At 40.7% G+C, this 13,888-nt stretch overlaps 1 protein-coding gene across 6 annotated transcripts in view; it reads right to left on the bottom strand.

Annotated features, from left to right (window-relative positions):
* LOC114512472 (complement factor H) overlaps positions 1-11,620 on the bottom strand; it is a 157,561-nt gene extending 145,941 nt beyond the window's left edge. The window contains exons 1-4 of one of the 6 annotated variants that reach the window (XM_036016225.1): positions 11,529-11,620; positions 11,078-11,200; positions 2,694-2,879; positions 1,659-1,764 (exon numbers count right to left, since the gene is read on the bottom strand). In XM_036016225.1, coding sequence (XP_035872118.1) covers positions 1,659-1,764; positions 2,694-2,879; positions 11,078-11,135 — 350 coding nt within the window. In that variant the 5' untranslated portion in view covers positions 11,136-11,200; positions 11,529-11,620. Of the gene's footprint in view, positions 1-1,658; positions 1,765-2,693; positions 2,880-11,077; positions 11,444-11,528 lie in introns of those variants that run through there. The other 5 variants (XM_036016227.1, XM_036016224.1, XM_036016226.1 and 2 more) reach the window with 5 other exon arrangements.
* Between the last annotated feature and the right edge of the window lie 2,268 nt (positions 11,621-13,888).

Below are 13,888 nucleotides of genomic sequence, written 5' to 3'. Positions count from 1 at the left end.
TAACACTTCCTACCTGTAAGACAGTGAAACGGGGTAACCACATCGAATCTCCTCCTAAGTGGCTGGTATTCAGCTAAATAGGGATTCAGCAAAGAGTGGGTGAGGGCGACAAGGGGGTCCGAGGTCAAGTTTACTGGCAGAAACCATGGGTGTGGTACACGCCCCCCTTGCCATTAGATCTCACAACTGTGTCAAATGGCTTACGCGCCCTCACATAAGCCAAACAACATCTCAAGTAAAATTTAAAAACGGCATACAATACTTCCTTTTGTTGACCTTGCATGACCCAAGAACTCTTTTTCGCTGACAAGTATCTGGTGCTGTGGGAGTCCCCCAGTGGGTGAGAAGACTGTTACTTTCCTGGGGCCTGTCACGGAGGACGCCCACAGCTCACCCAGGAGGAAGGGGGCGCAGGGGAGCGGGGCGGAGCCAGCCGCAGAGGCAAGCAGGCCGCTGGTCTCTTCGCAGCTCTGAACACTGCTGGGTGCTGAGTGCAGGGGCCCTAACGTCTGCGAGCGTTTGCTCCTGTTGCCAGGCCAGAGCTGGGACCTGGACAGACTGAACGAGCCTGGACTGAAGGGGCGCTTCAGAGGTGAAGAGTGGAGGGAGTGTGTGGGGGGGTGCAGCCCACGGGTCTTCTTCTGGGCATGCGTGGCACGGTAGCGGCAATGACTGAAGGCTGGGCTGGAAATTAGCAGTGTCTTTGAGAAATGCCCTCGCGCAGTGAGCAAGGAGGGACTAAATCACCAGACCTAACCCTTAGCGGGTGTCCTCGGAGTCCCCGGGACCTCAGGGCCTCCCCCACCGACCCTTTGGTGCGCCCAGTATGTTTCTGCCTTTATAAGTGAGGGGATGGGAGTGAAGTGGCATTTTGGAAAGTGCAACCATTTATTGAGTGGCACAGTTCTGGAATGCGGGCTTGCTCCAAAGCCCACGCGTCAGGCAGTCCATGAGGAGAGAATAACAAGATGCCGTTTGGAATCTCTTGACGCTATTTATATTGATGCGAGGACCCTGGTTTCTCCATGTGTGAAGCGTCCTTTGAAACCAGTTTTCGGCCCGGCTGATAACAGGGGACAGTGGGCGCTGGGGAGACGAGCCCGTGTGCGGACTCACCCTGAAAATCCAGTGTGGGACCGGAGTCAATGATGATAAACACAGCAGCATTTTGGGGCCCACATGATAAGAATACTTTACAGACCATGGGACCTTACAGAATAGTTATTATCGCAGTGTAAAAGTCTTGCTTCTCCCACATTTTATAAGATGTTACAAAAATAGGTAGCAGGTCACATAACTTTTCACCGTTTCCTCTGTGCCGGACCCACGGCACCCCCGTAATAACCTGCACATCACAGAATGCACTGAGGACTCGTCGGCAGGAACCGCTGTTTATACTCGTACTGTTTTCCCAGCCTCCCCCCTGACAGAGTAATTACAATTCACCGTAAATTTTCACTGTTGAGGAGATAACATGGTATCCAGATATAATCATTTTCATTATTTAGTTTTAATTTGGGGAGTTACATGCATGCTACCTATAAAAAGGCTCACAGAAAAATATTGTCAGCTTAAAATATAAATCAGGACAGTTCTGATTTATTATATCAGGGGTGAATTACCTCAATCACAGACGTCGTTTTATATTGACTACTCACCCCTCATCGCATGTATAGACCACCTTGGCCCCGTATTCAAATTTGTCTCCTGTTACAAGGTCGAATGAACCAAAGGGTGTGTCTCCGGGGTGTCCACAGGGCTTTTCTGAAACAAAGAAAAGGCTACGATAGCAGCACGTAGCGCGGGAAATGAATTGTACGTGGAGAGGTCGGGGACAAAGATGTTTGATATTATGTTTGAGGACAGAATTGAAGCCATGGAAAAGCGGAAAATGGCAAAGTCATTATTTGAGAATTGAACGTATCTATAGGTTTCGTTTTTTGAGTTTTGGAAGATTACCTCTCCCTTTTTAAGAATAAGTGCTAGTGTTGTGTTTTGTATTGAAATGGTAACTTTGATATAATTCATCTCATATTGCTATAGGAGTAAACATTCCGTATTTTGGCAACTAAAAGTTTTTGTAAATTAAAAAAAAAAGCATTGTTGGGATTGTATCCTAAGGATCCTGAAACACCAATGCAAAAGAACCTGTGCACCCCAATGTTCATAGCAGCACAATGTACAATAGCTAGGTGCTGGAAGCGACTTAGGTGCCCATCAGTCAATGAGTGGATCAAAAAACTGTGGTACATTTACACAATGGGATTCTATGCAGCAGAAAGAAAGAAGGAGCTCCTACCCTTTGCAACAGCTTGGATGGAGCTGGAAAGCATTATGCTAAGCGAAACAAGCCAGGCAGTGAAAGACAAATACCATGTGATCTCAACTTTAACTGGAACGTAAACAACAAAAGAAAAAAAGCAAACAAAATATAACCAGAGACACTGAAATGAAGAACAATCTAACAATAGCCAGAGGGGAGGGGGAAGGGGACAGAAGGGGGAGAAGGGTTTTCAGGAACTACTATAAAGGACACATGGACCAAACCGAGGGGCAGGGTGGAAGCAAGGGAGGGAGGGGGGTTTGGCTAGGGTGGGGGGCAGTGGTGGGGGAAAAATGCAGACAACTGTAATTGAGCAACAATAAAATAAAAAATAATACAAATAAAGAATAAAAAAGCATGGATCACTCACTCTGGCATATTTTCGATGGGTTGAGGTCCACCCATTGGCCTTCCTTGCACTGCACTGTAATCAGGCCGTATGTCCTGAACCCGGGGCGGCACTTGTATGTGGCCTTAGTGCCCTCTTTGTAGCTCTGTTCAGACCAGGAGCCCTGCAGAACTTCCCTGTCTTTTTTGGGAGGAGGTGTCACGCAATCTGCAGACGATGGAAGCAGAACGAGGGCTTAAAGTAATTGTTTATGCTCAGGTTATTTGTGCTTTTAAAAATATCTACATGGTTATAGGTTCAGCCAGATTTTACATGCATATAGACTTACAGAAATTGAATCTGCATAAATTGGTAAGAACAGTTCTGGAGTAGAATGGTACTTTACTACATTGTTTTAACCGATTCATTGCAGTTGGAAAGTATTTGCTGGGCACTAATCTAAGCTGTGAAGAAAAAACAATGAATAAAAAGAGATAATGTGTCTGCTCTAGTAAGGAAGTGAGTTATTAAACAAGTATTCAGAGAGATGCAGCTAGATGAATTTTCTTTAAAAATATAAAGCATGGTGAGATGACACAAAGATATATGGAAACATTTCAAATAAGATAGAACAGGATGGAACAGGGCCATCAATTTTGATAAGAGTGATAAAATTCTGGCAAAACTGATCGTGATATAAAAAAGAAAGAAAGCACCAATAACCATGATGTCGATTCAGAAAGGGATTCCTTTAGAAATCTTGTAAACATCAAAAAGATTTTAACAGCCCTGGCTGGTGTGGCTCAGTGGATTGAGGGCCGGCCTGTGAACCAAAGGGTCACAGGTTTGATTCCCAGGCAGGGTACAGGCCTGGGTTGTGGGCCAGGTCCCCAGTAGGGGGCGTGTGAGAGGCAACCACACATTGGTGTTTCACTTCCTCTCTTTCTCCTTCTCTTCCCCCTCTCTAAAAATCTCACAATAAAAATATTTTAACAGAATACTGATGAAATAGATGAATTCCTAGAAAAAAAATGACTTAAAACTGACTCAAAGAGATTCTAACACCTCAAGAGTTCTAGAACCAAAGAGTAGTAGAAAAGTAGAAAGAAACCAAAAAGTTTCTAAAGTAGAAACCCTCCAGCATCCATTTATAGAATTGGTTGCATTCATCTGCTACTTTTATAAAGCATACAAGGAGAAATAACCTAGTTATTAAAACTTGACAAGGGTAGTTGAAAAAATAAAAGAAGATAATGATAGTAAAGGACTTGAACCTGCATTACCAAAGAGAAGAAACCCAAGAGGTCCATAAATGTATAAAAAATTTCTCCCGCTGAAAATTAAAACCATAACATGACTGGTAAATATTTAAGAAGTCTCAAAATAATCCGACCGCCTGGAAAGAACGTGGGGCCCCAGGGATAGAGGGCGGGGAGGAAAACCGGAGTCGCTGACGCAGAGAAGCGCCCGCGCAGCGGCTCCGAGCGCAGCTGTTCATCCCTCGGGGATTCCATTTCTCGGGTCACATCCTCACGCGCCACGGAACCCGATTTCAAGCCTGGGAACGCATAGCCACGTGATTTTCTTAACAATCAAAAGTGGAGGCAGCTCCCACGTCCATCAGCAGTCGGGCGCATAAAAATGTGCGGCATACACCTGTCATAGAATGATATACCGGTACTACAAAACGACGTGAAAAGAAAAAAAAATAATAACCACATGAAGAGACAGAAAGGTACAACAACTACTACAGGGTTATTTAATCTCCATGAAATTCAAGAACAGACATATGTATCAGGAATGAGTACATAAGCTCTGAAACTATTACAGAAGAGCAAAAGTGTAATGACCATAAATAGTAAGATAACATTTTCTTCCAGGAGGAAGATAGGGGTATTAATCTAAAAGAAACCTACAGGTTATGGCGAACATTCTACTTCTTGACTGGATGACTATACTGAATTCTACTACAGTACAATTGTATTTTATGTATGCATGCATTATTTTTTACAATGAACATTGACTTAGCAGAATCTGCATGTACAGCATGATTCTTATTTTGCAAAAATTAATTAACTAAATGATATATAAAGAGAACACAGAAAATTAACAAAGAAGCTCGTGCCCACTGCGATTATTGTCCATATTTTAAATATTTCCTACTACTTAATTTACATATAACGACCCCTGGTGTTAGAATGATTACATTAGCAGACCCCCAACACATTACTTTAAAAAATGGCACATATAAAGACACACAGTTATCAGCACACAGATTTATTGGTATTTTTTTCATCCCTAGACTCCTTTCCTGACTTGGTTTTAAAACCACAGCTTACCTTCCTTTTCTAGAATTTTTTTAAAAAGGCAAGGGAGAAATACAATCCACTAAGCTGGGTCTCATCACAGAACATATGCATCATTAAAACATTTTGCAACATTTCATAGAAGAGAAAGCTCCATGTGAAACTACATTTTATGCAATAAATACTATTTGTGTAGGATTCCATAGGCACTAATTTTCCTCTGAAATTTTTGAAATATTTTAGCACACTTATGTTAGGGAACTTGGTAATAAATGATTCCAAAGCCCAGTTTTGATTTTTTACAAGTTAAGTAAATATACTTTCTGCCACTAGATGGTGGTCATACCCTGCCACAAAACCACACACACAGCCCGCCCCCTCTGGCCTGCCAAAGCAAGTTTTTCCTTTATTTTTTGCAACTTTAATGTTCCTGTTGGTTTTTAGATGAAAATTTTCTGTTTAATTACAGGCTCATGAGAGTGTTTTTCACTTTCAATATTCAGACCCACTTCATGGCATTCAGATTATTAGTAAAATAAGTAAGTTAAATTTCAAATGTAGGTGCCGATATTGTGAGTAGAGAACAATTTTCCATGAACATAGTAAGATTTTGATAAATCTGGGTTCCCATTCTGTTCCTAAGCTAATGCAAGGAAAAGGTAATACAATTTTTTTATCACTTCATTTCTGTGATTTAAATTATCGCCACTAATACAGTGATCTTACCAAAAGAGGAACCCAGCCACTGAACCGTTCAGCCCACTTGCTGGCTGGAGGCGACGCATCCTCCTGCTGGTTATTCCCAGACTTAACCTCTAATTCTTGACTTTTAGAATTTAGTTCACTGTTCTTTAACAACCAGAGATGGGAGATAAAGACACACGTCTCCCATAATCTTCCCGTCAGCTTTTTTTTCAGTGTTTACTCTGTGTTCTAGAGTCAACATTGACCCCTGTTCCCTATCCGTCCAGAGCTCCCAAGTTCATTACTTCTTTCACTTCCAATAGTACTTGAAGCTCTGTGCTTCTTTCAGGGGCTTTCAATGGCAACTCTTGACTCCGTAAGAAAAGATATGTCACCTCCGCTCCGTCTGTGATCTCTCCACGGCCTCGGCGCTGATGACCCTCATCTGTCACCTTCATAGTGGAACATTCTCACCACAGACTTCTGATGGTTGGCTTTGTCTCATCCTTCTGGCTGTCTTTAAATATGATTTTTTTCACAACATAGCTCATGATTCATACTTATTTTTGTTTACTAAAATTCACTTATTCTCCCACCCACACGTAGGTTCCCTGGGGATAAGGACTTCCCTGCCCTGTTTTTTATAGTGCAGAGATTGTCACTAATATTCGACTCTCCTAATATCAAATGCACCTCCTGTCTGCTTCTGGTCTACTCTTTCATACTTTGAGTATTATCAACTCATGTCATACCAAAATATTTATAGAATGATTCACTAAATTGTGTTATAACAATAATTAAACCTATCTTATGACGTGACTTTTATTGGCCTACGTTGACAAATAGCTAACTGTTCAAGCTCATTCTCAAAGAGTTTCAATTAGAAAAAGAGTTATTGGCACTTATGCACACTAACCACATTCACTTGAATTAAATGAAAGGAAACTATTTGCAAAAGCACGGAAGCATTTTTTGAGGTAGGATTAATCTGAAAGCTATTATTATTATTTTTGAATAGCCATCACATTCCTCAAGTTCTAAGTTAATGAGTAAACTAAGCTTTCTTAGGTCTAAGTATTTACTTGGATTTAAACAATGAGTACTTCATCTTGTGTTTACACAGTCCAATAAATGCTAATTCATTTCTTTCTTTGTAAAACACTACCTGGGTGAACTGTTGATTTATTTGGTCTGACTTTCTAATTTAAAATTATTCAGTCTATAAATAAAGAGTGTGAATAGTTTTGGCTATTAGACTAGAATAGAATTCATTTTACTTTAATTTGAGATATAAAATATAAATATATTTTTATATTTTTAACATTATTTTTATAAATGATATAACATTTTGGTCAAAGTTAAGAAATAAATACATGATGTTTTAATAATTAGTGTTTACCTAATTTTCTACTTTCAGATTTTAAAGGGGTATTATTGACATGCAAACACAGAGGTACTTACTTGTTTTCAGTGTCTGTATGTGTATATATACAAACTATTGTTTGAAAAGTATCCTTAATCAAATTAAATAAATCATAATAAAGTTATACACTTGAGAAAACCTAATCAAATTTGCACCACATTGCTTTGGTAAACTAAAGTGGGTCTCTGTTCAATTAACCTATTTTTCTAAAATTATTTTGGGGAAAAATAGCAGATGCTACTTTTTGAATAGCCTAATTCTAAACTTAGTAAATATTAAAATATATTATAACGCAAAACCAAAAATGTAAAAACAGATAAAATGGAAATAGCAAAAATAGATATTTTATATTAAATGTCCTTCCTCTCTTCTTATTTGTATATATGCATATTACTGATATGTGCATGTATATGACCTGATCCAACTCACTTTTCAAAATAAGAGATATTCGGGTTGTTTTAGAAATAACAGAATAATTCAAAGTAATTTGGGAGGTAATATAACTAAGTACTCATGTAAATAAAATATTACTTAGAATGAAGTTTTTTAAATAGACTCGAGGGAAAGCAGAAAAAGACTATGCTGCGTTTAATAAGCATTTGAAGAAGTGAATTTATATTTTACAAATTTAAACAGATAACTATACAATTTTTTTTAAAAATGTTAATTGTGAAACAGAGCACAACAGTTTCTTATCGCAGCCCTGACACACTCCCCTCTCTCTGTTGCCCCCTTACCACCCAGCTCCCCAGACACTGCCGCCCCCCCACCATCTCCTTCCAGTTCGGGTTTTTTTGCCTTCCCTATATGCCTCCTTTGTTTACCTCCATCACAATACTTTATATGATAAAATACAACATGTTGATTAAACGCAATAATCATTCCTTTTGTTTTCCCCACTAAGTGACTATCTTTTGGAAAGTGCTAGTCAGTCAGGGAGCACAGTACTTAGCAGTTAATCCGGAAATGACTGTTGAATGAATGAATGAATGAATGAATGAGTGAGTATGAAACTAGCTCAGAGCCTTTCCGTTGTAGCTGTAGGTTGCGGACAACCTGTGGAAGGGCATCGTAGATGGAAGCAAATGTAAAAGATGATAGGGGAGGCCACAGCATTGAAAACATAGCTGCATGCACTCAAAAAACTGTAACATCTATAACCCACTGTCCAGTCCTGTCCACATGCCCTAAATTTGAATTGATGTTGCACTTTCTAAAGTCATAAATCAATTTCGCTTAAAAATACCTTCGGGAACCTTTGAAGGAACATTTTTATAATCTCCTTTCAATGTATTATATTTCTAGTTAACAAGTTTTATGAGAAACTTGGCTCCCTCCATTAAAATGTCCAAACAGATAAAAGTACCCTGTCAAATCTTTTATTCTCCTTTCCCTTTACTATTTTTTGCGGGGTTTTTTTCTGTTTCACTACTTTCTCTGAGCCATTTTTATGTTGCCTTATCGTTTTAAGCTAAACTGTAACAATTTTTTCCTCATTACATCATGTCCTTTTCATGCACTATGTCCTGAGACCAGTTGCAGTTGTTAAGAAATGGGTCAAGTGCACACGAGTGAAGAGAACACAGGATGGATTGGTTGGCAGAACATCACAGCCGGGCAGGTCGGGGAGGGGGTGTGGGGTGAGGAGGAGGAGGCCGAGCTGGAAAGAAGGGCAAGTGGTGAAGGCAGTGGGACGATCAGGGTTTGACCAAATAAATATGGATCAACTTAGACTCTGGCTCCAGCCCTGACGATCAAAGGCCGATAGTGAAGAATCTCTAACATCCTGAGCTTCAGTTTCTATCTGGGAACTTGCTTCTGGCTGAGAATAGTTTTAGTGATACTGAAGCCATTCAGTTCTAGTTTACCATCTTCTGCAAGCACGTGAGGGGCAGATGCATTTCCAGGACATGCCTACCCTCAAAATAACAAGGCTTGCTTTGGCACGCCCCCACCCCGTCTCCAACGATGTCCTGGACCACTGTACCCGGTGGGTCTAGGCTGCAGGGAAATACCCCATCTTCCAGAGTTGCTTAGTCTGGTTCTCACCCTGCTCGCCACCCATTTCTACTTCACCCCACCGAAATTGTTGCAGAAAAGTTATCCACTTGTAATAATTCACAGCAAACTAATTTAGTTGCAGAACTGTTTTGCGAGCAAGGAATAAAATGGTCATTCTGTAGTCATGGAAAATTCACATCATTTCCCTCTACTTGCTGGTGCATTATGGGTACATTTGTCAAAGCCATGACACTAACTTGAGTGTTGTTTAAACATTACAGCTGTACTTAACCTGTTAGGAATTAGCCAAATGCATAGTCATTCTCACTGTGGCATATATAAGGACCAGCTCACCAGCAGAAACTGATGTCACACTTGAACACACATTGATGGAATATGTCATCTGAAATTGATGACATCAGCAAAGAATTTAAACTCCTTCAATTTTCATCACTAATACTTTGTCGAATCAAGTCCTGACACTTCAAATTGCACTTTGTCATCACTTAAACAGTTTATTAAGCTTGGCACGATTCTTGAGTTTTAAACATGAGCTAGAAATAAAACAAGTCTCTACACGACAAAAGAAGTCTCCACAAAACCTCAACAAACAACAAGTAAATCGCGTAAGCCTAAAAGCATTCCTACTAAAAGAAGACAGAACACGAGTAAAGAAAAAAGTTTTCTAAGGTTAGTAACACTGACATTGTTCTGAACTGTTTGTCAATAAGTAATATTTTACTTTTAAACATTACTTGTCATATCGATATGTGCAGGGAAATAACTGTATACCTAGTTTAAAGAGGAGCTGATATAAAGTTTACAAGCTGAAAGTCACACCATAGTATATTAGAATGTATAACTAAAAAAGCTCTTTTTCAGAAAGTATTAAAAACGTTGGAATAAACTTAAATAAATTACTATAGGCTACAGGATATAAGTAAAAAAAAAAGATATGTGCCTGTATTTTCTAGTGAGAGACCCGCGAGGACAGAGGTTTTCGTGGTCTTTGCTGACAACGTTCCTCAGTGGTCAGGGGCTGGCACGAGGGGGCATCCCACCCACACTCTGTTGCCTTGGAGAAGACTTTTGAGAATTTATGAATGATAAGTAACTCATTTAATTTTAAAGTGTCAATCCTCTACCTATCACACAATTAACTCTCATGAATGAGGAAAGCAAATTTCCTGCAAGAAGAAACTTATTAATCTATTGAGAAATGGCGATAGAATTACATTTAATTATGAATCCAGAAACTGTCCCACTGATGCCGGAAAAAAAACCGCCGGCACTCACACTCATTGTGCCTAAAGAGCATCCTTTTAGGACATTATCTTACATGCAACCACAGGGAAAAAACCCTTTCCACAGGCTCTATCACAGAGATTACATTTTTATTTTTTTCAAACTTATATAATGTTTTTACCCTAATGATTCAAGTAATACACATCTACAAGCCTTTTAAAGCCATGACAATATCAGTTCTAAACGATAAATGAATATTCCTTGAGAAAGAGTTAATATCTATTCCGGAAATGAATCTAATCATTATATGATTTGAAGGATTTTGTTGTCTAATTTGTGTTCAGGTTCTGTAAATGTTCACATGCAGCTAAATACTTTGACATAAAGCCAGTTTAGGAAAAATTCTAAGCAAAAAATTAGAGTAAAGTAAATTATATTTTACTGTCATAAAGTAAATTATATTTTATGACAGTTACAAGGGAAGTGATTATACATATTATAATGTTCAAAAGTATTTTAAAATATTTTCTGGAATCTTATCTCACATAGAATTATGAAAAACAATCAGAATGGCATTCAAATAAGCTTTGCATAGGATTTAAACTTCGCACCATCAAAGACACTCAAATGCTGAGCTACAGAGCAGTAAAAAAATCCACATTTTCTAGACCACATTTTTATTACCACTGTGAAAAGCATATGAGCAAATGCCTGATAATAGAGTTAGAGGAAAAAAAAAAACAAAGCCTTTCATTTTTCACTCTTACCTTGTGCTACACAGCCCGTCCATAACATAAGCCACAGGATCTTTGCTGGGAATCTCATTTTGAGGGGATCTTTCAGGGGTACATTTAGTGGCTGACAATGCTCACACTCTCTCGGGTTCTCCTCTGTGAAGAAAAGTTGTGATTAGTGCAGGAAAATACTTGCTCCAGAAGGAAGTTGAAACGTAGGTCAGGAAACAAAGACATGGCCAAAGGCCCCTCCCATCAGAAACATTTGCAAAGTTAGGGAAAAAAAAAATCCACCACAAGTCCCAGCAGCCCGGAGTTTGCAGACAGTCTCTCGGCGCGCCCACTGCATGCCAGTGCTGTGGCCGGCGGCTCTGGGTTTGCTTTTATAAACTAGGCGAGTTCTCTGCTGGAACCTGCCCGGGTTCTGGGAGCAGGCAGAGCAGTAACTCCCGAAGACCTCTGGGTTCAGAGACCCTCCGCTTACACAAACCCCTGTCAGGCCCACAGTACAGACGCCCCAGCAGATCAAGTGCAGGAGCTCTTTTAAAAATCCTCTACAGAACCCGAGGGCAGACAGCCCTTCCACGGTGGAGACCCAGATGGCCTGGGTCAATATTGCCAAGAATGCAAAGCTGGCTGACCTGGGGCACCTGCTTTTCCGGCAATTTATGCAGTTAATCTTCTTGTGTGCCAAGCAACAGGTTGACTCTCACAAGGTATAAGGGATTTTAATAACTCAAAAAGCACAAAATGGGAATGCTGGCGTTTTAAAGCTTTGTATTGAGACTATGCAGAAAGAAGAGAGCAAATATTCAGCAAATGCTTGCTGACTATTAAGAAGGTGAAGACACTGAACAGCACCCCCTCGCAAGAATCCCCAGTCCCCCCATTCTGCCAGGCTTTCCCCCTCCACCCCCAACACAGGTGCCCTCTGGCCTGACCTCAAAGGCCATGGGATCGGTTGGCCAGTTTTGGTACTTTATACAAATCAAATAACAGATTGATTCTTTTGTGTTTAGATCCTTCCACTAAAAATTTTGTTTGGTTCAACCACACTTTCGTGCATAGTTACACAGATCATTAATTTTTATAGCTGTGTCCATTACTTGAATATGCCACATTTTATTTATCTGTGTGCCCGTGAACGGGCACCTGAGTAGATTCCAGTTTGGACTGCTTATATTATTCAAAGTTGTAAAAAATTAGCATTTCATATTTTTAAATCAGAAGTCAGGGACATCTACACTGAGTGACAAATAACTGTTCGGAGCAATCCGCACACAGCACAGGAGTGTGGAGCAAGAAGTCACTTCCTCCCAAGGCTTGATTAGGCATGACCTCGTGAATATTTCATCATTAAATTGTAGTGTAAGGGAAGTGTGCACCTGAGCAAAGACTCTGAGGTTTAGAGGAAAATGCAGAATGTTCCAGAATTAACCAGGCACTGGAGCACTGGTGTTGCATGGGGAAGTTGCGGAAGAGGTAAGAGGGGTGTTGAACGAGGAGTGGTTTGAATCTCAGATTTAAAAAGCTGTACATCGTTTTATAGGCGATATGTAATCTAGATGGATTTAATTAAGGAGGACTGTAGGAAGCTCAGTGTCGTGTCGGAATGGCTGTGGCAGTTGCATTGGAGCAGAGGGAGAGGAAAAGCCTTGGAAGAATGTGTAGCAAACGAGCAGATTCCTGAAGGAATTCCCGACTCACCAATGGCTGGAAGCTAAATGGAAAGACAAAGGCAAAACCGAGGAAAGAGTCGGGGCTGATGAAATGTAGCCTCGGGAGTTCTCATTTGAACAGGCCCAGTCGAGGACCAGAAAGCGCCCCCAGTGGGTACGATGTTCTTGTAAAAATTGAAAAGATGCCCTAACCGTTGGAGCATAAGCTCCCGGTCCATCACGCTCCCACCAGTCTGCTGACGTCAGACAGCCTGGGCAGGTGGGGTACTCAACCGAGAACTCCAGGAGAGAATCCACTTAGCTTGCCTTTGCTCAGGGATATTCTGCAGTCACGATTGTCAGTAACTTGGTGACTGTGGCCCTCCAAGTGTAAGACTGGCTCCTAGCAATATGCCTGTCACCCCTGTGCCCGCCCAGCCAGGCGGCACCGTGACACCAAGGTGCAGGTTGAAGACATAGCACACACGTGTGAGTGTGCTCGGCAGTGCCTGGCCCAGAGCTAGACGGGCGTTGAAGAGGAAAGAAGTGTGTAAGAGCATGGGACGATCATCACACATGTCGCAATTTACGTAGATGATTGCATTCTCCTGGGCGCCTGGTAAGGACGGAAGTGTGCTCCGCCCAGCCTGCAGGCTGCATTGACGTCGGTGAGGCTGCCGTAGCACTTAACGTCTCTACAATGACATCCAGGGCAAACTAGTTCGCAGGACCTCAGCCCAAAGAGTGTTTAAAAATATCGATCGCAGCTCAAAGACTCTTCTAAGGCCTTGAAATCTGGTCCTTCATTATGTCGGGAAAATTTCACAGAGTTTTTCCAAAACTGGCCAATAACCCTAAGAATTTATTGGACGGTACAAATCATGAGTTATGAACCTTTCCAGCATTTCAATAGCAAGTAACAGATTTAAATCACACACGCAAAAGAAAAGACTGAATTACTTTCCTCCTTTCTCCATACAGGGAATACTAGAAAACTGTGTCATGTGAAGAGGTAGTCCACGGAGCACGCAGCCAACAATGTAAAGTAAGGGCCTCACAGTGTGCGAGACAGTTATTACACAGATTAGGTTCTTTCTGGTTCTCATCATGTCTACAGTGTTTGTAAACGTGTTAACTCTGTGATTAGCAGTAATTCATTTCTAATTTTAAGTTCCTTCTTTGATTT

The sequence above is a fragment of the Phyllostomus discolor genome, chromosome 15, assembly GCF_004126475.2.
Source record: "Phyllostomus discolor isolate MPI-MPIP mPhyDis1 chromosome 15, mPhyDis1.pri.v3, whole genome shotgun sequence".
NCBI lineage: Eukaryota > Metazoa > Chordata > Mammalia > Chiroptera > Phyllostomidae > Phyllostomus > Phyllostomus discolor.
This window is presented reverse-complemented; position numbering and strand designations above follow the sequence as displayed.